The 25,085-nt window shown below is 45.0% G+C and overlaps 2 protein-coding genes across 10 annotated transcripts in view; one reads left to right on the top strand and one right to left on the bottom strand.

Moving 5' to 3' along the window:
* The window catches only part of ITSN2 (intersectin 2), an 85,110-nt gene extending 71,228 nt beyond the window's left edge, over positions 1-13,882 (top strand). For all 5 annotated transcript variants that reach the window (XM_030490308.1, XM_030490306.1, XM_030490307.1 and 2 more), the window contains 11 exons: positions 4,407-4,528; positions 5,420-5,526; positions 6,160-6,343; positions 7,173-7,271; positions 7,443-7,610; positions 8,435-8,647; positions 9,346-9,467; positions 9,988-10,070; positions 10,238-10,321; positions 11,144-11,317; positions 12,401-13,882. In XM_030490308.1, the coding sequence (XP_030346168.1) occupies positions 4,407-4,528; positions 5,420-5,526; positions 6,160-6,343; positions 7,173-7,271; positions 7,443-7,610; positions 8,435-8,647; positions 9,346-9,467; positions 9,988-10,070; positions 10,238-10,321; positions 11,144-11,317; positions 12,401-12,558 (1,514 nt within the window). In that variant the 3' untranslated portion in view covers positions 12,559-13,882. The remainder of the gene's footprint in view (positions 1-4,406; positions 4,529-5,419; positions 5,527-6,159; positions 6,344-7,172; positions 7,272-7,442; positions 7,611-8,434; positions 8,648-9,345; positions 9,468-9,987; positions 10,071-10,237; positions 10,322-11,143; positions 11,318-12,400) is intronic.
* Positions 13,478-23,850, bottom strand: FAM228B (family with sequence similarity 228 member B). 5 transcript variants are annotated; one of them, XM_030490310.1, is made up of 9 exons: positions 23,747-23,850; positions 22,745-22,864; positions 22,089-22,151; positions 21,507-21,581; positions 20,626-20,823; positions 17,509-17,586; positions 16,576-16,663; positions 16,331-16,472; positions 13,478-14,990 (listed from the first exon to the last, which is right to left on the bottom strand). In XM_030490310.1, the coding sequence occupies exons 1-9, from the start codon at positions 23,792-23,794 to the stop codon at positions 14,801-14,803; spliced, it is 1,002 nt and encodes a 333-aa protein (XP_030346170.1). In that variant the 5' UTR covers positions 23,795-23,850; the 3' UTR covers positions 13,478-14,800. The 5 variants fall into 5 exon arrangements, with proteins under 5 accessions (XP_030346170.1, XP_030346171.1, XP_030346172.1 ...); XM_030490311.1 differs by having other exon boundaries at positions 13,478-13,994; XM_030490316.1 differs by lacking the exon at positions 13,478-14,990 and adding an exon at positions 15,827-16,075.
* Between the last annotated feature and the right edge of the window lie 1,235 nt (positions 23,851-25,085).

Genomic DNA, 25,085 nt, shown 5'->3' with positions numbered 1-25,085 from the left:
TCCCAGGGCCTGGTGGAAACTAACTTTTCCATGGCAACAAATTTCTTGGATTAGTTCATAAGGTTTCAGTAGGCACAGAGGCTACTGACAGCTACAGGCAGTGACAGGAGTACATTACAAGTGAGTTAGCCATATGTGTGCCAGCAGAGACTGTAAATTGGCTGTGGGTGACCTCCCACGATACCATCCGCCTGTTCTCTGGCTGGACTAAAGGGGTTATTTTAATGCCAGCCCATGGTACTTAAGGTGAGGTGTAGTCTTTCTATGATAACCTGGGAAAATAGAGGCAGGCAAAACAACCAACCTGCTTTTTCCAGCCACATCACTGGCTTGAGCTAAAAAAAACCCAAGAAAGAAAGAAAAAAAGCCCAAACCACGACCACCCCATTCTCCACCCCCAAAGAAAAAACCCGCAACCCCAACCAAGCTATTTGCTTACACACATAGTTTCTACAGGCCACCCTCTACCCTTAAACAGTTTTCACTGGTGACCCAAAGCAGTGGTGCCTCTGGTACAGACGGATCCTTTGGGACCTTCTTCCCTGTGAGGGTGGTGAGGCCCTGGCACAGGTTGCCCAGAGAAGCTGTGGCTGCCCCATCCCTGACAGTGTTCAAGGCCAGGCTGGACAGGGCTTGGAGCAACCTGGTCTAGCGGAAGGTGTCCCTGCCCATGGCACGGGGTTGGAACTGAATGAGCTTTAAGGTCCCTTCCAACCCAAAACATGCTGTGATTCTATTAATCTATGGCAAGTGCCTGAGCTCCTGTTTGAGGTTTAAGATGTCTTTCCAGAGCTGTCATTTTCAATGTGTTTTTTCATTGTTCATTGAGTGGGGAAGTTTGTTGGGGAAGGGACAAAGCAGTTGATGCCCAAGAAGATCTGGGCATCCTGGAAAGCCTTTTATCTATCTGGCTTTTACTTCAATTCTCTGGAATTGGCTTTTAAGAGACAAATTGTAATTCACTTCCCCTTTTTAAACAAAGAAAATTTTTTTTTTAAATGGTGATAGGTTTCATTCATCTTTCTTTCACTGGAGGATTTCTTTTCTACAGAAAGTGTTATTCTTCCCCTTGAACATGCTCAAATCCAAAACATGTCAGTATTTGGAAAGGTTTTCTCCCCCAGTTCCCCATTTTTTTTAGGCAGTTGACTCTTCTGCAGAGGAGAGCACTTTTTGACTTTGAAACTCGATAGTTTTTCATGCAGGGCTAGTTTTGTTAGTAGGAAGAAAGTATTTCTTGTTCAGGTATATTTGGAGAGGGACACACAATTTTAAACACAACTTTAGAGACTGGGATTTCCTGTTTATAAACTCTCCAGCTTGTTTTACCCTGCCCTGGTGAGACAGCTGCTTCCTCATCTTGGAGAGCAGGATTTACACGAAAGGTACCGTGGTTACAGATGGCATCTCTCCCTTGCCATGCCTTCAGCTTCATAGGCAAGGGAGACACCCAGCCACCCACTGCTTGCTCTGTTAGATGTTGTTGTCAAGAGGGAGCTCTGCTGATTGTGCCCCAGAGTGCCTGAGCTGCCGAGCAGTCCCCTGCTCTGGGTGGAAGGGGCAGGCTGGCTTGCCCCTCCCAAGGTCACATAAACCTCTTAGCTAATCACCAGAGGGAGCTGAGCTTCCCACTGCTTTTCCTTAGCTCTTTGGGGAGCTTGGGATGAAGCTTTCAAAGCCAGATGGGACAGGGCTTGGAGCAACCTGGTCTAGTGGTAGGTGTCCCTGCCTGCGGCAGGGGCTTGGAACTGGATGAGCTTTAAGGTCCCTTCCAACCCAAACCATTCTGTGGTTCAGAAGAAAGAAACCAAACCAACAGCTTTCAGCTGTCAAACAAAAAGGCAGTTTTACTGCTTCCACACTCATTCCTGGCTGCTAAACTAGCAGAAAACTAGTGTTTTCCTTTTCCCCTCAGAATTTGCTTGCTGTCAGGTAAGTGTCGGAATTGATGCAAGGAAAGGAGGGAAAAGGAATGTAGGAGGAGACTGAGTAGAAATGTAGGTCCACCCCGTTCCATACCCCTAAGCCACTACGGCCACTTTGGAAAACATGGGCAAATGCATAAAGTAGGTTGTTTTGTTGTGTCTCATTCACCTTTCTTCTTCTCAGATCCAAATGCTGGAGTTCACCCTCTCAAATCAGATGTGTGGATTGCGTACTGGGGTTTTTTATACCAGTATCATCAGACCCATCAAAATCTGGGATGTTTTCACTAGAGCTTATTTAAATATGAAGTAGCACTCACCCATTCATCCCAAAAGCTGGCAGTCCAAATACAAGGTTAGCACAGGAGCCAGTTAATTTAACTGCATTTTTGTAACTGATAACGAACTTACAAACCAAATCTATTTTAGGTGCAGAAAAATAGGCCTGTTTTGCTTCCAGTGTTTGCTTCAGCTTTAAGCAGTTGGCATGAGACAGACACAAAGCCGAGCGTGGGGGTTGTTCTAACAGCTGTGATAGCAGCAAACAGCAACAGGGCTTCAGTCCAACCCTGCTTTGGTTGCAGCAGTGCATCTTGCAGCAGGAAAAAGAACCACAAGATCAATGCTGAGACTGCCAGATCCGGACAGTAAAGTCTGATTACTGTGCAAGCCCTCAGTTATCCTAAAATCTCATGTCTTGGAAACCAGGTGGGCTTAAACTTGGTCGTAAGCAGACTAAAGAATGATTCTAGAATCCAGAAATAGCACTCATTGGCCTCAGTCCATCTTAATGGATTGAGATGCCAAACTTCAGAGGAATCACTTTGATCTGTAACTTCTTATTCTCATCTAATTTTGGCCTGATTGTAACTTTGGGAATAACTAAGGGCAGAAGCAGCATTCTGCACGATCAAAAGAGCTGCAGTCCCTGATCTCCTCATAAAAAGTGGCATTTTTTTCCAAATCTTGTCAGAAAGCTGAAGATCTGTGATCCTCCATAGGGGTATGAAGTGACTGAAGAGTCCCGACTTTAAATCTAGCTCTTGCCTTTACTGTTTTACTTCTTTTTGCTGTTCAAAGAGTTTCCCTCTTAAAATGCTTTGAATGGTATCGTAAAGCTTCATCTGACAAGTGTTTCTCATCTGCTGAAGGCTGCTGGTCCTTCAGAGCAGCTTGATGCTGGTGCAGCAGGATGCGCACCAGCCTGTGAGGTTCCCTATTAGGCCACTGTCACATCAAGTTTAGCCAAATCTTTAGTGTTTCTTGGGGTTTTTTTCCCCCAAATTGATCAATTTCATTAATTAGAGCAGCCTTCCCATAAGCAGATTTATATGTTGCCAGTTAATAGAATAAATACACGTTCTAGTGTCCTAGACGTGTTAGGGTGACGAGGGAGACCCTCGTGCGGTAGGTCACGCTGCCTTCCACGACACCTGTAAACTTGCAGAAAGTATCGTTCCTCTAGAAATGCCAGATCTAAATGTGTCCCTGTGGTGTCCTTCCTGCTCTCTGCAGAGGCCACAGTTCACGTTGTATTACAACCTGAAGCCATCACATCAAGCGATAGCCACATGTCCTCAAATGCTCTGTAATTGCTTGTTTGTCCTTTTTCCCCACCCTGCAACTTTGCAGTACCCTGCTAGCATGCGGTGGCTGACACAGGGATCAGTTTGACTTCCTGGGCTCTCCTTCGCCCACCTGAACATATTCACCACTTTGTTTTACCAGTTTTTGATTCAGTTACTGAATCTCAAACACTGTTGTCGTGCTTACTAACATGTCTGAGTAGAGACAAAGCAGTGTGAAGCTGTAGGGTCTGCACGTTACTACAGAAAACTTGGGCTTCGTGTCACTGAACATCTTTGTGTTCTGTGCATGACTGTGACTATTCACACTTGATGCATAGGAATAATTCAGTGTATTTCAGGTTCATTTCATTTCTAAATGAGAAGAAAAAGTTGTGCAACTGTGAAGTTATGCATTCTAACTTTAAAAGTTTGTACGGGTGGTTTGTATGCTAAATTAAGAACCAAAGCAGAGTACTTTAGAAATAGGGTGGAGATTAAAGGCGCAATGTCCTAAATCAGAACCAGACACATTTTAGCTGACTTCGTCTCCCAGTAGACATTGCATAAGGTAAGAGAAAAATCAGTTTTGAAACAGTGTGGCAGAAAAGAAGAAATGAGAAAAAAAGTGAGAAAAACTGAGTGGCAGGAAGTCAGGAACTCTTATTCTGCAGCACAGTACAAGAATGAGGGATGTTCAAAGAAATGAAAAGGTGACAGACTGAAAAATAAGATAAAGGGGGGAGGAGGCTGATCACTGCATCACTCAGTTTTGAAACCCACTCCTGCTGCGGACAGGGTTTTACCACTGTGTGTGTAGGACGAACCATAGGCTGTTGTATGTAGGTGCACTTTTGTTAATTCATCAGATCTGATGGCCTGAGCGGGATCTAAAACACTGGCTTTTTTCTTATAGGGTGTGCTGATCTCCAGAGCCTTGACACTATGCAACCAATGGAGAGGAAAAGGCAGGGCTACATTCATGAGCTCATTCAGACAGAAGAAAGGTATATGGATGATCTTCAGCTTGTCTTAGAGGTGAGATGTCTTGGATGTGAAAATGCATTTGGAAAAAAACCACCTTGTCCTGCTGAAAACAATGAAGGGATTCTTATGGATTGTGAAAGGCTTGAGGAAGAAAGGTGTGTGAGCATCTGCCTTTCTAGTGCATGTTACATGGTTGCCCACCAGGCAAAAACGTCACGTTGTGAAAGCCACCATTTTACCTGGATCTTCATGTATTCCAAGTCCTGTTCTTAGTTGTTCGGGCTCAGTGTGCAGGTGATGGGCTGGGCCGAGGTGTCTGGCAAAGCTGCATAGGCTCATGACAAGCCGTATAAGCACCACGAAAGTTTATTGTCTCCCTTCGTCTCCAGTTTTATTTCTGGAAGCAAGAGCACCTCACTAGGCAGGGCAGGAACTGGCCAGCATTAGGTGGCCTTGGGCATCTGACTTGACCTCTCCATATAAACCAGCTGTGTGGTGAAGTGTTAAAGGTGTTAAATAGACTGAATTACGCATGAATTCTGCTACCCAGAGGTACTGCACTGGGGGGCCCTGGAAGAAGCCGTAGTTTTGCACATGGGTTTGACTACGAGTGCTCTGGGGATGAGGATGGAGTGATGCCTAAGTGGAATTTGTGTAGCAATTGACTCGACAATCAAGAGAATACTCTTTTGCTGAACAGTTGGCCTGCAAGTCCCAGCACTTGTCCGTGCTTTGCAGATGCTGATGCCAGTGTCAGAATGAGATCACACACTTAGGAAAAATAGCGACAGCTGTCACAAGTGCCAGTAAGGAATTGCTTTTAACTTTGGAGAAGTTGGACACTGAGCATTCAGAAAAAGCAAAATCACTGCTAGGCTAAGCAAGAGACTGGGCTGCTCTCATCTCTGAAGAACTGCTCACCTTTCTGATTTTTGGCTGCAGGTTTTCCAAAAACCGATGGCTGATTCAGGCTGTCTCACAGAAGGAGAAATGGGGCTGATCTTTGTTAACTGGAAGGAACTCATCATGTCAAATACAAAGCTACTGAAGTGAGTACATATCTGCATTTTTATGTTTTCCTCTTCATCTTCATTATCTTGTTCCTTTCCCCAGGAGGTTTTCTGCATTTACAGTAAATATTTCTGTCCTTGCCTATTATTTCCTGTGCATGCATGTACTCAGAACAGCTAAATACATTCAGATTACCTCACAAAGAAGGAGCTGTTGTGAGGAAGGGGAAAGGGGGAAAGAATAAGCAGCAAGAACAGATGCACATTTGCTGTAATACCTTAGAAACAGAGCCTACACAAAAGCACGTGCATGTGCGGCGTTCTTCCCCCTTTTCTGCAAAGCAGCCTTCTATTCTCTAAAGATAGAGATGAAATGGCTAATAATTCATTGAAATGGGATGCTGGCTGAATGTAGAGATTGATGCCAGTTGTGTCAGAAACAGCGTCTCGATCCCACAGACCCCATCGGGCGGATCGTTCAGCTCAGTGGGCTGTGCCGGTGACTGCCTGGGGGGTCCAGGCTGGACCCAGCACTGCCTGGAAGCGCCCGTGCTCTGGGAGGGAACTCACCTCACTGGCTCGCATCCTTTCAGAGGTGGATGTTGTAAGGATCTTGATTTAGGCCTCGCAGACTTGGCAGCAAAGTTGGATGGTGATTTCTTTCCTCTTCAGAGCCTTGCGAGTGCGTAAGAAAACAGGAGGAGAAAAAATGCCAGTGCAGATGATCGGGGACATCTTGGCAGCAGAACTCTCTCACATGCAGGCCTACATTCGGTTCTGCAGCTGCCAGCTTAATGGAGCTTCACTGCTGCAGCAGAAAACTGATGAAGACACTGATTTCAAAGACTACTTAAAGGTATCTTACTCAGTAGCTTGTGCCTTCCCCTTTCCTCAATGGCAGGAGCCTGTCTAACCAGCATTGGCTGGAGCAAAATAACCTAGAAGAGTAAAAGTTTGTAAAAACAGCTGAGAACCTGCCAAGGTGTATTTATATGATGACCATGGTTAACACTGTGTGTGCTTTTTATTTATATACCTGTCTTTCTAGCTAATTTATTTCTCTATTTCCCATTCCATTGCTTGTTACTAACCGCACAAACCTATGGTGCCCAGTATCTGCACTTTCCCAAAAATTCATGCTGACAGAAGGGGTAAGAGTTTGTGGAGCTGAAATAAAAAGCAGTTGTTCTGAATGCACTTGGAATTCAGTGTGTCTGAACAGTGGGGCTGTAGCTGTGGCCAGGGGTGTGCCATGAGCATCACAGGCAGGCACACAGCAGGAATAAGTAAGGAATCGCTGCCATGCTGCAGCTGATGCAGTGGCTTTGAGGCCATGAAATCGGAGATGCCAGAACTATTGACATCAGTCATTTGTTTCTTTCATGGCTTTGCTTTGTTTCCAACCTGCGTGGAGCCTGTAATGCCAAAATAAAAGCTGGAACAGTTTTGAATGTGGGGATTCTGCATGAACAATGACGCTACGGCTTATGCTGGCAAAGCGTCCAGGTACAATGACAGCTTTCCTGTTTGTTCTAGATATGACTATTGTTTGCTTACTGAAAAACCTGAGATTTCTTGGAATGCCTGGAAAAATGAATCTGATCAGACAGTTTTTAGTGTGGTGAGGCAGCTGTTTCTGGATGAGTAATGCAATGTCTCTGTTAAATCTCTGGGTTGCACCATAGAAACTTGCCTTGGACCCTCGCTGCAAAGGAATGCCCCTCTCCAGTTTCCTCCTGAAACCTATGCAAAGAATAACCCGCTACCCTCTGCTCATAAAGAGTGTGAGTACCCTAAGCAAGGCTTTATGGGTGAATGCTTTTGAGTTTGATCTCAATAGCAAAAGTGGAAAAAAAAGCCTTGTCCCTTTATGGGGATTTCTGAGAGCACGGAGAACTATTACTTGTGCTTACCTCTGCTTTTATCTTGCTTTCTCCCCTTTTGATCCATACCAGATTCTAGAGAACACTCCAGAAAATCACCCGGATCACAGTAACCTCAAGCTTGCCTTGGAGCGTGCGGAGGAGCTGTGCTCTCAAGTTAACGAAGGGGTGCGCGAGAAGGAGAACTCGGACAGGCTGGAATGGATTCAGTCCCATGTCCAGTGTGAAGGCCTTGCTGAGGTAGCTGCGTTGATGTGCTGTATGGCAGAGACACTTCTGAGTCAGTTCAGGCAGGCTGGGGAGGGAATGGGAGCCCTTCTCACATCTCCTGTTGGAGTGTGATCCACTGGTGAGCTCTTGGCAGAGAAGCTGTTACTAGATTCTGCTCACAGCCAGAATGTGATGAGCTCTCGGGTTTGTAAGATTTTAGCAGTGGACAAATCCTGATTATCAGCTTAAAACTAATACCATTAAAACCATTAAAGGAACAGAAATAACTGATCTCTGAAGTTCTGTTTGTGGCGAGTCAGGTGTTACTAGGTGGAATTTCACATAGTATGTGTTTCCCAGGGATTTCCTTCATGCAGAAAAGTCTCAGAAGCCCTCAATGCCAGATCCTCAAAGATATGTGGGGTTCAGGCTCTGTACCTTTCAAAATGAGGTGTTGTGACAGTTCTTCACTGGCTGCATAAGGAACCAGGGCTTGACAGGACCAGAAGGTCTGTCCTAGTTCCATCACCTAATCATGCAGCTGTAAGAGGTGACCTGACTGCAGGCTCTTCTTAAACACAACTTCTGGACAATGGAAAAGTGCCATGAGGTAAATGCCTTCATCCAGTCAGACCTCTACGTGTGGTGTTGGGGAAGCTTAAACTGCTTTAAGTTTGGAGTAGTGCTGCTACCATGGCAGATGTAAGACAGTTTCCCTTTTCTTATTTGTAACTAAACTCATTAAACAAAACAGAAGAGCATTTTGAGCAGCTTGAGCAACCTCTGCTGTGAAGAGGAGCAGGAACCGATCTCTGCATTAACTTGCTGCTGCTAATGGGTTTTATCTCTCCTAGCAACCTGTGTTCAACTCCCTCACTAACTGCTTGGGACCACGGAAACTCCTGCACAGTGGCAAGCTGTACAAGGCCAAGAGCAGTAAGGAGCTGTACGGCTTCCTTTTCAATGACTTCCTCCTGCTCACCTACATGGTTAAACAATTTGTATCTTCTGGCTCCGATAAACTGTTCAGCCCCAAGTCCAACTCCCAGTTCAAAATGTACAAAATGGTGAGTGAATCAAGGTGGTCATGTTGATACAGTGAGACCTGGCATTCTGATGAGGAATGCTGTTCTCCCTGCTGGGATTAGCCGCCTGGCCCCGTCTGAGCATTTGCTGTCCTACGGGCATGCATGCCATTGGCTTAGTCCCTGGCAAAGGATAGGCTGCTATGTCCTAGTTTAATAAACACTTCCATCCATTTTGGGGTGAAAGGGCAGAAATAGCATCGTGCCTGAGCAGCTGGGTTCAGAAGCAGGAACCTTGACTTAAGTTTGCACAAGGTGCACAAGAAAATACCTGTCCTTTTTTAGAAACTAGTAAAAGGTGCAGAACTTTCATTTCTGTGTCAACACAGCACGTGTTCTCCAGACTCTGAAGCTGTGGAGATAAGTTTAAGTATCAGGGCTGCTTTCCAACAGGGAACCTGAGAGATTCCAGGATTTCCAACCACCACACTGCAGCTCTGCTTACGCAGTCCTGCCCCTTTCACAAAGCTCTCCATCTAGGAAGGCAGAATGGAGTGCATCACCTGAGTAGTTTTTCTGTCAGTCTCTTCTCACATCCTTTACATGGTGATCTGATTGTTCATCCTGTGTCCTACAACTTTCATTTTCCCTGCAGTAAAACAGTGTATTTAAACATCCTTGTAGGGTTTCCATTTATTGTCAGGGTGATGCTGCCACAGTGATGTTTGCTTTTCTTTCAGCCTGTTTTCCTTAATGAAGTCCTAGTGAAATTGCCCACAGACCCTTCAAGTGATGAGCCAGTTTTCCACATATCGCACATTGACAGAGTTTACACACTTAAAACTGACAACATTAATGAGCGGTGAGTAGTGAGAATGCAGATCTGAGCTGAAACTTGTGGACCATGGCCATGGGCTGGGTTTCCAGTGAGCAGACACAGGGGATCTTTGCGTTCAAGAACAGGGTTTAGTCTCTTGGTTAGGAAATAAATTTGTTTGACTCTCATTTGAGTTACAGGTTTTCTCTGATTTTTGTTCTGCTTGTGCAATGGATTCCAGTCACATCTACTGCTCCTTGATGTTACAGTTGTACAGAAGACTAGTTTAGGGCTGCAAAGTCCAGCATCCCATAGGATTCTTCCCCAGTCCTGGTCAGTCTTTAATGTGACCCAGCAGGCTTCAATAAACCAGCAGCTCCACTTCCATTCATTTCATTTAAATCCAAAATCTCCATGACTTTAGTCCTTGAACTAGCTTGATTCGTGATGCCTCTGAAACCCAGTGCAGGGAGAAAAGTGTCAAAAGAGATCGGGGCAGAGTTGCTGATACAAAAGAATTTCCTGCCTGTGGTATGACCCTGACCATAGGGATTGCTCTTTGCAGTACTGCCTGGGTCCAGAAAATCAAAGCAGCATCTGAGCAGTACATTGAAACTGAAAAGAAGAAACGTGAAAAGGCTTATCAAGGTACCTACCACATTCTGTATTTCCCTCTCACCCATGTGGACACGTGGGCAGGGCCTTTTTGGGAGGGTGCCACAGTGTCTGTGTAGGATCTGATCTCCCTCTTCAGATCTAGTGCCAGTTTTTACAGTTGCAGCCAATCCATTTATTTCTGACTACTTTGTTCCCAGCTCGCTCACAGAAAACCTCAGGAATAGGACGTTTGATGGTGCATGTGATTGAAGCAACAGAACTAAAGGCCTGTAAGCCCAATGGTAAGTGAAGGAAATAGTGTCAAATCACTTTTATTCCTACAGCGCATGGAAAGGCTTGCTACAGCTTCTGAACAATCTAGCCATTATTTAGCTTCAGAGGAGTGAGTGAGGAGCCAGCTCTGTGCTGCTGTAGGATGTAGGGGTTGCCTGCCTGTCGTGGTTTGAGCCCAGCCGGTAACTCAGAACCACGCAGCCGCTCACTCACTCCCCCGCTTCGTCCTCCCCCGCTCCCGGAGAGATGGGGAGGAGAATCGGAAGAATGTAACTCCCACGGGTTGAGATAAGAACAGTCCAATAACTAAGGTATAATACAAAACCACTACTGCTACCACCAATGATAATGATAAGGGAAATAACAAGGGGAGAGGATACAATTGCTCACCACCCGCCGACCGATACCCAGCCCGACCCGAGCAGTGATCTGGGCCTTCCGGGTAACTCCCCCCAGTTTATATACTGGGCATGAAGTGCCATGGTATGGAATACCCCTTTGGCTAGTTTGGGTCAGGTGTCCTGCCTCTGCTTCCTCCCAGCTTCCCCTCCTCCCTGGCAGAGCACGAGACTGAGAAAGTCCTTGGTTGGAGTAAACATTACTTAGCAACAACTGAAAACATCAGTGTTATCAGCGTTGTTTTCGGACTGAAAGTTAAAAACACAGCACTGCACCAGCTACTAAGGAGAAAAATAACTGCTACAGCTGAACCCAGGACTGCCTCATGTCTACTAGACAGCAATATTGATTGATGTGTGTCCAAGCAGTCTCCAGATGGGGAGGGGGGTTTCTATACCACAAACGTGTTTCACGATTTGTTCTGTGTCTAGGGAAGAGCAACCCATACTGTGAAATCAGCATGGGCTCTCAGAGCTACACTACAAGGACCCTGCAAGACACCTTGAACCCCAAGTGGAACTTCAACTGCCAGTTCTTCATCAAGGATCTTTATCAGGATGTCCTGTGTATCACCATGTTTGACAGGGATCAGTTCTCACCCGATGGTAAGTGTGGACATTTGTTTCAGGAAGGGAATGCCTTTTTGTGCCTTGGGGTACGCAGTTCCTCGCCAGCAGTTCCAAGAGCCTTTGTGATTGCTTCCTGAGAAATGTTGTGTAAAAACACCACCTCCTTCCTCAGAGGTTCAGTAGCCTTCCAGAGCCAACAGCTCTGGGCAAGCAAGTCTGATCCCACTTTTGTATTGGACACAGAATTATTTATGTGAGACTGGGAAGACAAAGAAATTGAAAGCAGAAGTTTTTCTCTCTCACTGTAGGTGCCCAGAAAGAAGGTGCTAGGTTACATTTACACAGCAAGAGCTTGATAAGCTTTCTTTTTTTGCTTGAACACGTTTTCGGCAGTCAGTTGCTTCTAGTACTCTTTAAAAGGTTATGTGCTTTATCAGAGCTTTGACACACAGTTGGTTATTGCAGATTTGCAAGGTCCTGCCTTGACGTGAGATACCCAACGTGTAACTACAGCTCAGTCTTTTCTCCTGTGAGGTAACACGACTTTGCTAGGCTGCTTCTCCCCATCGGACAGCCAAGGCTGTAGTTTTTTCAGTTCTTGGTAAACCTTTTAATGCACACACGCACCCCCTCCCCAAGATGAAATGGCCACAAAAGAGGGTTTATAATTTATGAATAGGACTGTGAACCTACCAGTGGCAGTAATTGTTTAAGGTCATTGTTCTTGTGAAAAGAACAATTTATGGGCCTAACTAAAAGTTGGCTCAGCCAATATAGTTGATGGGTTTTAGCTGTGTTTGTAGCACCACAGCTGACTTGTAAACAGGTTCCATCACTTCATCTCTGACCTTCCAGCTCTAAGATTGGAGAACATTTGAAATTGTCTTTCTGAAAGGGAACTGTGTTTTTAAAGGCCTAAGATCAAACCATGACATAAAGGCATATTTTCCATCCTAATTCTGTATTAAAAGACCTGGCTGATCCACACAGGGCTGAGGGCTACTCAGTGCTCTGGAACTGAATATACACTACACAACATTGCTACTTAACCTGACGCTTTCAGATTTTCTAAGCTGAACATCTTTGCTTAATGAAATTTCTTCTTTGCTTGCCCAACAGATTTTTTGGGTCGCACTGAAGTTCCAGTAGCAAAAATCAGAACAGAACAAGAAAGCAAAGGCCCCACGACTAAACACTTACTGCTGCACGAAGTTCCAACAGGTGAAGTGTGGGTCCGTTTCGACCTGCAGCTCTTTGACCAGAAAACACTCCTCTAAGAACACTTTTTTAATTTATGAAGGACAGCTGACGCTGGCAGCCTCCACAGCTTTTCTGTAAAAGATGCCTTGCCCCACGCTGGTTATTAAGCAAAATTCCTGCTGCTTCCATATGTCCTCTTAGTTCCTGGTTGCATTTAGCTCCTTGCAGCATTCAAAGTTGTTGTTGATCTATGCAAACACAAATGTTACTGTATATACAGTTCTATAGCTCAGTGCCTTTTTATTATGTTGGAATATCTTGGGTTTGGATGCCAATGTTTCCATTTTCAGGGCCATAAGAAGTATTCACTAGAAATGTGGCATCAAGACGCATGTATATTTTACCACTTAGTCTGACATACAGACTGAGGAATGGTTTCAGCTCAGCACTAGAATCATTCCATTTGAAATCTGCAAAGTGATATCCACTGGAATCTTCCCATCTCAGGATGATAGTTTTAAAGATTAAATGCAGAAGAAGCCTTAGCACTGGAGAAGTCTCTGATATATTGTATATTCTTTAAGAATCAAGTGTAGTTCCTTACTTGACTTAGTTCTGCACTGAAATCAGTAACTGCTACTTGATTTTTCTTTCTGCTTCAGTTCGATTCCTCATTCTCTGCTGAGACAATGTGGTTGTGAAGAATAACTAGAAAAAAAGATATTTTAAATACTGTGACCCACAGTAATGTGGCAAAATACTCTTCAGCATTTGGTTTTTTTTTCCTAAATGTAAGTTATTTGTGTACATTTCCTTGGTCTTGCAGACCTCCAAGTGAATCTTGAAGCTTTGACATTGCCAACATGTATATAGAGAGTAAAATATAAGTTTATTAATGTAATTTGTCTACAGATGTTTATTGATGCAGTGATTTTTAAAAAGTATATTTTATTTTACAGGGGAATGTGAAATAATAATGAGAAAAAACTTAGAGGATTAAATTCAAGGAAAGTTTATTACAAGTTGAAAGGGTTTGCTCGGGGGAACTGGCACCCCAGTATGAATCTGTAAAACGAGGTTGGTTGAAAGCAAAAACTTCCTCTTGGCATCAAAATCAGGGATGGTTAAACAAAAGAAGAGTTTGTTTATAAAGGGTTTGATACATTGTAACCATTTTACTGCCTCCTTAAACTGCATTGTTGGAAAAGCACAGCGTGGAATTCTGAGCAACGTGGGCCCTTGTCTTCCATGGGGACAGCAGCACCTCCTGATGTCTGACAGTTTCACACCCGATTGCTGCCTGTGCACCCTCCTCTTACGGGGCTGAGTTGACCTCTGTTTCTTTTAACAAGTTTTCTGTGGTTCAGTATTTCTAATCCTAAATAAAACTAAATCTTGGCATCTCTTGGGAGTCTGTGTCTCTACAGTGGGAGTTTGAAGCTTCTTGTACAAGCCTTGAGGAATTCTCTTCTCAGGCTTCGACCCCGGAGCTGCTGTGCAGTCACACACCGCACTGGAACAGGAGAGAAACCCGTCTGCAGGGCACTGACAGCACGTGGTGTCAGCACTGCCTCTCCGAAAAGTGCTGTTTTGTACAAAACACATCCACCTCCTCTCCCCTCATTATTCCTGCCTTCTCTGAACACTCATATGTATGTTAGTTTGATTTACTGCTTGTACACTGCCTCCAGGGGAACGTCCTTTGAAACCTTATTAGTAGCCTGACATTAGTTTGCAAATAATATTTTGCAAGACATTCACTATAGGAGTTCTGATAAAGATTGGAACAAACAAAACCAAACCTTTATTTCCTTATCAGCGCTTTCTAAGCCACTGTTCTGCACATAACTGCTGACGAGGCACATAGCCAGGAGCACCTCCTTCTCATTCAAGAGAGGGTTTGTTCTTAAATCTCAACGTGAGGTCTTTCAGCTTCACAAAAAATTGCAACAGCTGCAGCTAACATTGTGCAAGCTCTGCCATTCCCTCTGCCCAGTGCCAACAGCACACTTCCTGTAATATGAAATACAGCAGCCTCAGAGCTGGGGATAACATGCAGAGCCTGCACTGCACAGAAGAGGAGCCTACCAGACCTTTTTCTAACTTCTGTTAAAAAAAAATATCTCCTTTTTATTAAAGGAGGTGAACTGGTGAGAAGACTCTCACTATATAAACCAGAGGACATCAGCACTGTCTTTGTAAAGCTGAGTCTAAGTTAAACCTCCTAAAATAGTAGGGTTTGGCCTGTAGAGCATGAAGAGGAGCTGGAAATAACAGGAGCAGCGTCTCAAGCCTTTCTTTGGCTGCTGAATAACTACTTCAGAATGACGTGTTTGAGACAAGGAGTTTACTGCAGTTTGCCAGAAGACCTGGCCTGTTCCGCCTTGCTCTGGCAGAAGATGTAACATCCTTTGCAGATGGTACCTCCTGATGGCTGTGCTTGCCGCTGCGATCAGCTGGAGGACAGGTGACACCATATGCTGTCTCTGTCGTGGCTGATGGCTTTTCGCTTTTAAACAAACAGAAGTAAAAACTATTGCCAGTCCATGCAGCACAAAGGCTCTGGAGCCCAGCACACCTTCCTGCACTAGCTCTTTCCCACACTGAGTCACACCAGGAAATGTTTGTCTTTGTGACCACTTTTCCTGCTGGAGTAAAGCCTTGGGCTAGTAAAATCGTAAAACTCCAAGGCAGGGGCTGGGGGGCAGAGTGGGCCTGGCTCAGGAGGACATCATGCCCTCAGTTCACCATTGATGTTCTTGTCACTGGGGAGCAGGAGTTCCCTTAAGTGTTGTGTACTGCAGTGGCAGAACCAGAGAGCTTTCAAAGGGGTGAATCAGAGCCTGGGACTGTAAAAGAAACCATGATAATTAAAAAAATAAGACCACTCTGATCCCAACTGCTTCTCTCTCAGGGCCGGCTAGCCAGGGCTCTCTAGTGTTCTCAGCCTAAGCAGCTGCACCACTGGTCCAGCTCAGCTCACCATTAGTCGTCTCTGCTGTAGTTTTGAGTCCAACCAGCCTGTGTGCCAAAAAGCAACCTCTCAGCTCAGCTACACGATACAACTTCCTGGAGTGGTGTGCAGCTCCCTCAGCACAGGCCACTCCTCCGCAGGACCAGCATCATGGTTTGAGCCATGATGCTCAACGGTCAAAGGACACTGGTTGCGCAAATAAGAGACAAGGCTGAGAAAGCTGGGACAGCCCAGCATGGAGAAGAGAAGGCTCAGGGGGAATCCCATCAGTGTGTAAGAAAGGGAGAGGTACAAAGAGGACAAAGCCAGGCTCTTTTCAGTGGTGCCCAGCGACAGGACCAGAGACAACGGGCACACACCGAAACACAGGATGCGTGAACATCAAGAAACGCTTCTTTGCTGTGAAGTTGACCGAGCACTGGTACAGGCTGCCCAGGGTGGTTGTGGAGTCCCCATCCTTGGAGATATTCAAAAGCTGCCTAGACATGGTGGCTGGCAACTGGCTCTCCATGGCTCCGCTTTAGCAGGGGGGTTGGACAAGATGACCCCCAGAGATCCCTTCCAACCTCTGCCAGTCTGTGATACAAGTATGACCTCCCTCTGCTCCCAAAATCTAGAAACTAATAGAAAAAAAACAAACCAACCCTAAAACCCAAGGCAAGGATGAACCTTAAATCTTTTCAGATCTTCCAGTAAAGCACCCTGAAGGTTCTTCCCTTCACCAACACTCCTTTCTCAGGAGAAATACACAATAAAGCAGAATTCACTATGAAATTTAAGTTTTAACAAATAGTTTGCTATGCAGCCAAGAAGGAAAGGCCTCATCCACTGTACCTGTTGTGCTGCCTCTCAATAAACACCACATTACCTCTTACCTCTTTCTTTGGTAGGCATCACTAGCAATGTAGCTGTGTGGTATCTTCAGCCACTCAAGTGCATCCGTATGTTGCCGGCTCAGAGGAAGCAGGGGCAGTTCTCTGCTGAGTTTGTTGAGCTCTCTGGTAGAGCACGGTCTTCCTGGCAGGAAGTAACAAGTGCCTCGTGTGAGCACCTACTGTCACAAGCAAGGACACCCCCCCAATATGAAACACTTCCAAGGGATACCAGTTGTTTAAAATACCTGTCTCGCACTGCTTGATAATGCCTGTCTCAGTAAGCTTTCTTTGAATGTCTCTTAACAGAGGATCCTGTAAAGTTGGTGTTGAAACCTGTGACAGAGACAGTTATGTCATGCTTACGTACCAACATACCAACACAAGCACTTTGTCAGTCTCAAAAGACCAAAGTCAGAGGTGAATGTCAGGGTACCATTGGTTAGCAGGGAAGGAGCATCCACCTCATTTTTTAGGGATAAAAACAGGTGGCAGACTTGAGTGGCCTCAGAAATGCTGAGCCTCTCAGCATCTCCGGCAGGTCATAGAGTACATTCAACGACTGTGCCACAGAGTTAGACCACAGACTCTGATCTGCTGGAGGCAGCTGATCTTGAGGAACCCTGCAGGGGTTCACACATTGCAATGCAGTATCAGCTCCATCCCCATAGCTGCTGAGGGCTCACAGCATCCTGAATGGATTTAGAGAATTGCAGTTCATGGATTTGTGTCCAAGTGTTCCCTGACTCTTCTATTAGCCCTTGGGGCATTTGTGTGAGCTTCTGTAAAGATCATCTGAACTGTTAGATTGCCTCCTACAGAGCACACATCCAGCCTGCCTGGGAACACACCAACCCCTGTTAGACAGGATGCTTCCCACGCTGCCACAATGAATTTGAGATGGTGAAAACAAACATCCCCCCCGCCATTGTCTACTGTGCCTCCAAGCCTGGGCTTAGTATGGATCCAAACCATTTCCCTGTGAAAAACATTTTCAAACACACTTGGGCTTAAATGCAGTAGGAGCTGGGACCCATATTTGTTCAGTTAACAAAACTAGAACATGTTCCTCTACACCAGCCCCATAGCAGCACGTCAGTAGCACACTCTGCCTCCTCTCCAGCCTTTAACTTCCTGCTGGCCAAAGGGTGCCCCTAGACCTCATGGCATAAATATCACACCTTCCACCAGTCTGTAGATGTCGTCAGGAAGAATGGGTCATACTCTGATGGGTCATAAGCATCCAAAATCACATAGCCCTGTGAAAGAAGTAGGTACTGGGTCAGGTCTCATAAGCTATTGGTGATAAAACAGCAAGAGCAGCCAGCTCAGGTACTACACTCAGAGGCATGATATGAACACAGCAGCAGGGATGGTGGAGAAAAGGACTCCTGAATTCTCACACATTGCATCTCAGAAAGAAGGTGACTTAAGTGTTACACGAAAATTCCTCCATCCATTTTAATTTATCATAGGCATGAAAACAAAATAAATGATTTCACAAAGCATCCAGAAATAATTATAGGCTAAAATGCTAACCACTGCTAGGGCAGTCAAGAAAATGGAAGCTTTGTTCAAGGGAAAGTGTTCTGACAGAGAAGGGAACAGATACTAAAAAGAGGCTGAGTTCAGGTTCTCTATGACTGGAGTTAGCTGGGGAACAGCCAGTACCACCACTTGACATCCACTATTGATGCCAAGACCCAAGAATACCAGATCAAACAGGCCATCAAGAAGCTACACAGAGACTGAGGTTGACACACTGATCAAGCCTGATGCTGAGAAAGGTGAATTGCAACTGCTTGTCTCCATATTATAATGCACTGTTTACAGCCAATAAGCCAGGACTTACCTAAATTGCGTCATAAGAGCTGTACAGAGGAGAAAACAAAACAGAAGTAAAAAAAACCAAACAACAATAAAGAACAGAACCCACAAGTGACACTCTAATAACAGTAAGAGCAGGGCAAGCATACATATAAAATACTTTTCCCTAATACTCTTGGCCATTCCTCCAAAACCTTGGAAATGAAGTTTTTCAGCTTTCTTGTGCAGATGGTTCTCCAGGGGTCCCAGGAAGGAAGGGAATGCTCAGCCTATGGTCTTCCCGATCTGAGCTCTAAACAAGTCTTTTTGGCAATCTGTGGATGTGATTTCAAGTTAAGAGTTGGAAAAAACATGCTTTAACCTGAACAGTTCAGGAGCGCTGCAGGATGAGTCCAAATCAAAAAATGTGGGATCTGCAGTAGAAGAGGTCACTGTGCTGAAGGCGCTCACATGGGCGAGCAAGCCAGGCCCCAAGGGCCTGTGCTGTTCCCACACACAAAGTGAGCACCCGGGCAGCTCCATGGGGAGCAGGAATGTTGCTGCCTCTGCAGCGGCCTCTGCTCCCCAGGATGTAGCATGTTCCCCGAAGTGAAAGCAGCAGCCACACTCACCATCTCCCATTTAAACACTAACATGCCTCGATTTGCAGGGGTTTAGTGCCACCCCTTGGTTTATTGTTACACATCACCCCATTACAGTATGTGCTGAGATCTCAGTCACTTGTGCTTAGTGCTGTGCAGCACATCCACGTTTGATCCCTTCCTGCAGCTGATGTCTGGTCACTCACACACCCCTTGGCAGAAAGCAGAGTAACAGCCTGCTCTTAAAAAATGAGTCAGAAAGGTCTCTTACTCTGCAGCATTTCAGCACATAACACCCACAATATCTGGGCTTCCAAAAGATGAGTTGTGGCTAACACAGCAGCAGCCCAGGCCAGGGAAACTCCCCTGTCCCTGCAGGCTGCAGTGTGGCACTTCTCTGCCAGTGCTAGCAAGAAAGTAGAGCTGCTGCCATCTTCACACTGTGACAAACCACCTCATCATGCATCTGCAGTCCGTGTCCCTGGCACTGGAGGTACGGAGGAGGTGAGAATGGGGGGGAAAAGGAGGCAGATTTAAGGAAAAATATATATACGAGCAGCTCACGGGAACAATGGAAAGTGAAGGAAGGGAGGTAAAGGAGGAAGGCTGTGATGGCGTTATAAAGGAGGCAGAAATGCTAGCTGACAGAAAGACTGGGATGGCGGAACCTGGAAGGACAGTGAGGAGAGTGTTACTAAGGAGGAGCATGGAGGAAAGGGGGAGAAGGCAGCTTTGGAAAGCAAAGGACAGTGGAGAACTTGGAGGAATCATCAGAAGCAACAAAGAGAGGGAGACGCAGCACTGGGGAGTCTGACAGAAGAAAAAGGGACAAAACAGTGACAGACTTGGGGATGGAGTAAAAGTGTTGCCTGGAGAGAGGAACAGTGCAAGAAGCAAAACTAGAGGAAGAAGAATAGATATGGAAAGAGTGAACAGACTGGTGACAGAGACATAGGAAGGTGAGAAGATCTGAGGAACAGGACAAGGAGAAGCCTAATAGCAGTGAAGAGGGCAAGAGAAAATGGACAAAACAGGGGGGGAGGGAAATGCACAGCCAGAAATCACTATATTAACAAAACCAAAAAAGTGTCTTAAGTTTTGCACAATCTATCATATGCTGCCACAATTAATGCAAACTTATGCAAATCAATTGTCCTGTTTCTCTGACGGGCTTTAGTCTGCTTTATAGACATGCTGATGAGAGAGCAGGCACCACAGAGCAAGGAGAAAAGGAGGAAGCTGGTCACTGGTGCTGTGCTTGTTCAGAGAGAAGGACACGTCCCACTACAGCTTTTGGTGGACACCCAGCAAAGTCCTGACCTGCCACACAAGCTTGCGAGATGGGCTCACAAGACCCAGATGCAGACCCAGATATGTACAGGACACCCAACATAATTCCCTAAATCCCAGAACTTCGGCAGTAAGACTGCTGCAGCTCTTTGTCATCACATGCAGTTTAAATGTGTGGGTCTTTCACATCAGACCTTTGAAGAAGTGATCATTTGTTCTCATTAAAACAACACAATTCCCACAACATTTTCATTTCCGGCTGGGAAGCTTGTTTGCAGTCTCATAACTCCTCTGTGCAGTGGTTTCCACTGACAACAAAAGCCTGCTCTACATAAAATACTATTCTATTTGTGGCCAATTATGTAACTGCTTCTATTGCTCCATATCCATTCCTGAGATGTAGAAAGTTGAGTCACGGGATCTGATACTCAACAGTGGAGTGAAATTCAGAGCAAAATCAAGAAAACCAACAAGTATTTCCTGCAGTGACTCCACATTCTATGAGTACTGAAACACACAGAACTACAGAATCCATGTGTCTTGCCCACAACCCTCTGTATGCAACCCTCTCCATAACAGGAATTTACTTCTCATTGATACCTTCTTTTTACAGTAGTCTAAATAGAGAGAGAGTTGTTGTTCTTTCCTTTTCTGCATTTCTTCACTTGACTTGCTGTCCATCTTGTCCTCAATTTTCTGCAGCAGTGGCTCTGAAACATCCTCAAGCCATTTCTTGTAGAGCATCTCTTTCTTTCTCAGATCTAAGAATTCATTGTGCCTCAAGTATCTGTCCACCTCCTAAGCAAGAAATGGAAAATAAACCCCATACAACCTATTGGCCAACCACACTGAAGATTCCATGGGTGAAGCCAGGCAGCTTGGCTGACCTGATCTGACTGGTCACTGCTGCAAGAGCCCTGTTTGCCAGCCCTTCTTTCTGCTCCTCCCTCTCTCCACCTCCCACCACTTGTTTCCAGGCTCTCCCTGGAACAAGCTCTGGCATTCAGACTCATTTTTTAAGCTATAGTGCAAGACTAGCAGAAAACCATTCACTTTGTCTCACCAGGTTAGTGAGCTGAAATCACTTCAGAGTGGGGGTCTGATAAGCCCAAGACTGTGCAAAATACGTGGCAGGGGAAGGACCTTCTCCCTGTAGCACTGACAACCCGCTAAATCAGATCAGCCCTCCTGCTCTTTATTCCCAGGCCCGCTGTCACCATCTAATCACACCCACAGAACAAAAGTTAGGTGCAAACAAGCAGGTAAATCACCAAAGACAGATGATTCCTAAGCTCATATTTAGGGTTACCACTTCAGTCCTATCCCAAGGAGACTGAAGAAGCCAGAAATCTGTACTTCTAAATTTAGTTTTTCAAGAATACAGATAACTGACATTTTTGTCATGAATCACCAATGGAGAGAAAAAACACTGACATACAGGAAAGCACACAGCACATGAGAAACGAGATACCACTTCTTACCCTCACAAAATAATTTTCTCTGTCCAATATGCAGTGAGCAGAAACCAGGATGTCTCGACTTTGATCAGCTGCTGCCTAACAGAACATCAAAAAAACCCACATGAAGTAAAAGCAGGAGTAGGAGTTACAATTACTTTTGAATTCAAAATAATTACTTGTGTTGTGATTAAAGGCACACTATACCATAACCCAGCTGGCAGAATAGCACAGGCAGGCAAATCACAGAACCATAGAGTGGTAGAAGGGTTTTGATTGGAAGGGAGCTTAAAGCTCATGTAGTTCCAATCCCCTGCCATAGGCAGGGACACCTTCCACTAGACCAGGTTGCTGAAAGCCCCATCCAACTTGGCCTTGCGAGACTTGCTCTGAACAGTTAGGTTAACTGTAGCAACAGAAGAGTTTTGGAAGAACTGTAATGTACATGTTCAGTGGTACCAGACCATTCACCTCTTTGGCCGCAGCACCAGGAAGATGCGGACATCTCTCCAGCTCAGAACCATGAACAGAGTGTACTCAGAACACACATCAGTGAACAGGTGAAAAGTTTTCCTTCAGTATGATGCACATCTGAAGAATACTTACAGAACCAAAGAAGTCTCCTTTGACTGAAGGAGTCAGGTCTCTTCTTCCTGGAGAAGAGAAGGCCTGGGGGAAGCGCATGACAGATTGCCAGTACTGAAAAGATGGCTACAGAGAGGATGGAGGCTCTCTCTTCACAAGGAGTCACACGGAGAAGACAAGGGGCAATAGGTACAAGTTGCATTGGGAGAGGTTTCATCGCAATGTGAGAAAGAAATTTTTAACAGTGAGATCAATCATTCACTGGAACAAGCTTCTCAGGGATGGGGTGGCATCCCTCTATGTGGGGGTTTTCAAGATGCAGCTGGACAGGGTGGTAGGTAATCTCCTCCAGTGTCCCTTTCCCATGAACAGTTGGACCAGACGATCTTTCGATGTCCCTTACAACCTGGGCTGTTTTTTAAGTCCATGATTCTAACAAGTCATAAGTTTGTTTAAGGTGTTATGGGAAACTTTCACGCACCAAATTGCACGGTACTCAATAAACCTGCTTCAAAAGGATGCAAGGGCTTGATAAAACCCATTGGATTGCTATTTCCAGAGTTCTTTTTTCCCCTTCCCAACAACAAACATGTCTCAGCTTTTACAGGATTTTGCAAATCACCATTTTTCATTCCTCCCTCCACACCTTCCATTGCATTTTGTTCCTCTACTCATACCTTTGCACAGCTGAAGTGTTCCTCTGTTAGCCAATCTTCAGTATCATTTTTCTCCCCAAAATTTCTACTGCACTCAAAAGTATTTGTTGTGCCACTCTTTGCTGATGCCAAGGAGAACCTCTGGATAAATGTTAAAAAAAGAAAAAGGTCTGCAAAGAAAGTCAACCTGCTCAAAGATCAGGTTCTCATCTAGGTTCCACAATCAAGCTACAAACTGGGATAGAACAGCAGGAAGTTCACCTAACATCTTCACACCCCACTGCCTGGCAAACCTCCTTATTTCTGTGCAGGAAATACAACAAAGCATCCTTTGTAGCAGTTGTCAGGAATATTTCAGCATAAGAGGTGGAGAACATTTCACACAGATGAAACAGGAATGATGGAGATTGGGATATCCCCATTTAAAGCCATGATTTGAATTGTTTGGGCACTCTTCTTTGAAGGAAGAGATATATATACAGGTCCAATTCTACCCACTCGTAGTTTAAGCACCTATTGTAATATCAGACCCCTGCTTACTGAGCCGGCAGCCTCCTCACGCACACGTAAGACAGGCTGCAATATGATTTCTGAATGTGCCAACACTGCTGACCAGCGTTGACTTTTGGGACTCCTCTGGAAGATTCACACAATACGTGAATACTAGACAGACAATCCACACTAGATAAATTCAACCCACAAGAGGCTGACAGGAAGGACAGAGCACACACATCTTTCTGTAATACACATTTCTGAGCATGTCTTGGGGGACAGACTGAAGCACAAAGTTCCTGCTAAGGAGGACTCACACATGAATCCAAGCACATGCCGGGGACAGCAGGCCTGGAGCACACACAGACTGACTGACCAGATAACTGCCCAGAACTGCAGGAGTATTAAGGTGCCCATTCCAAAACAGGAGCTCAACAGCACCCATATATCCTGGGATCCCAGTTACAGGTACTGGTTTCATGTGTCTTCACAGTAGAATCTACAGCTGAAGGAATGTTGAGAGTCGCTCACCTGACAAGGCCTTTGCTGATCACGCTTTCTCACAGGTCTCGGGCACATAAATCTTGGTAGCCACCATGGAGTCTCTGAGCTACTCACGCTATGGATTATTGGACTAGTCTAGGAGAAACATTACAATATTCAAAGCATATAAAACTGTTGTATAAATGGCAAACCCCCTGGTTTTGTTACAATTCCCACCAAACAATGAAACAAATCTCTACAGGAATTCTAACTGCTGATACCAGCAGCATTTTCCTATCACAGAAAATGAAACAGAGAGATAAAGTATCAGGTCCTCTCATAGTAACTGTCTGTCCTCAACTCCATTAGCAATGGGTGATAGTACATTTTTTTTCAAAGAACAAAGTGATTCACAAATTATTCCAGAATCCTTGTCAGCTTTGAAAATATTTCAGAGCTACCAAATTCTAGCTCCTGACTTTTTACTTCTTTCCTTTGTGCCTTTTTCAATTACATAAAAGCCACCTTCAAAGAACCTCTCCATTCCACCATAGGGATGGCTGCATTTTAGTGGGTTTTAAAGTTAGATCTATCAGATGAAGCTTACACTGCAGCACTAACTCTGAGCTCCAGCCAGAAAATTCCACCTCCTCTATTGTACATGCAGCAGTATATCTGGATCAATTTATAGCAGAGAGACGGTAGAAGCACAGAAGCAAAAAGCCCTTTAGAGGAACCTCCATTTAAACCTTGATTTCCTTCAGATTCACTAGAGACACACTGCTTACAGGAAACGTTGTAGTCACAAAATTACTTAGGTAAAGAGTAGACTTTACCTAAAGAAGAGCTTACTTCTGCAGATACTGACATCCACGCTCTTCAGCCAGATCTTTCAGTTATGAAACAGATCTGTTCTTCAGTTATTGGCAACATCTAGTTAAAAGAATCTACAGACTCTCTGAATGTGTAGAAGATAACAACTCTTTTTTTTGGTACAAGACAACCTTTAAGACTTTCCTCTATCCAACCCAGCACTTCAGTGGTACTATCTGATTCCTAACAGACCTCACTACACTGCAGATTCAAATTGCTTACCATTGGTTCAACGTTAAGTCTTTAATCTACACCCTGATTTGTTTCATTTCATATTCCCTGCTTTTAAGCACTAATAGATACATCTGCCCGGATATTCCTGCCTCCTCACACCAATGCTTTCCTGTCTTCTGTGACTGAACGAGCCAAAAACCCCAGGAAAGCACTCATTGGAAGGGACTTCTGGAGGTGCTCTGGTCCCACTGCCTGCTTGAAGATCAGCTAACCTCACAGACAAGGTTGCTCAGTGTCTCACCCAGTCAAGCTTTGAAACTTTCTTTCCTCAAATTTCCAA

The sequence above is a fragment of the Strigops habroptila genome, chromosome 6, assembly GCF_004027225.2.
Source record: "Strigops habroptila isolate Jane chromosome 6, bStrHab1.2.pri, whole genome shotgun sequence".
In the NCBI taxonomy this organism is placed as follows: Eukaryota; Metazoa; Chordata; class Aves; order Psittaciformes; family Psittacidae; genus Strigops; species Strigops habroptila.
This window is presented reverse-complemented; position numbering and strand designations above follow the sequence as displayed.

Coding starts and splice junctions, on each gene's coding strand:
- FAM228B (XM_030490310.1), bottom strand. CDS start 23,794: ATGTGCCCGAGACCTGTGAGAAAGCGTGATCAGCAAAGGCCTTGTCAG. Junction 21,582..22,088: donor AAGGAGACTTCTTTGGTTCT/GTAAGTATTCTT, acceptor ATGTTCTGTTAG/GCAGCAGCTGATCAAAGTCG. Junction 14,991..16,330: donor GATGCCTACCAAAGAAAGAG/GTAAGAGGTAAT, acceptor TTTGTTTAAAAG/CGAAAAGCCATCAGCCACGA.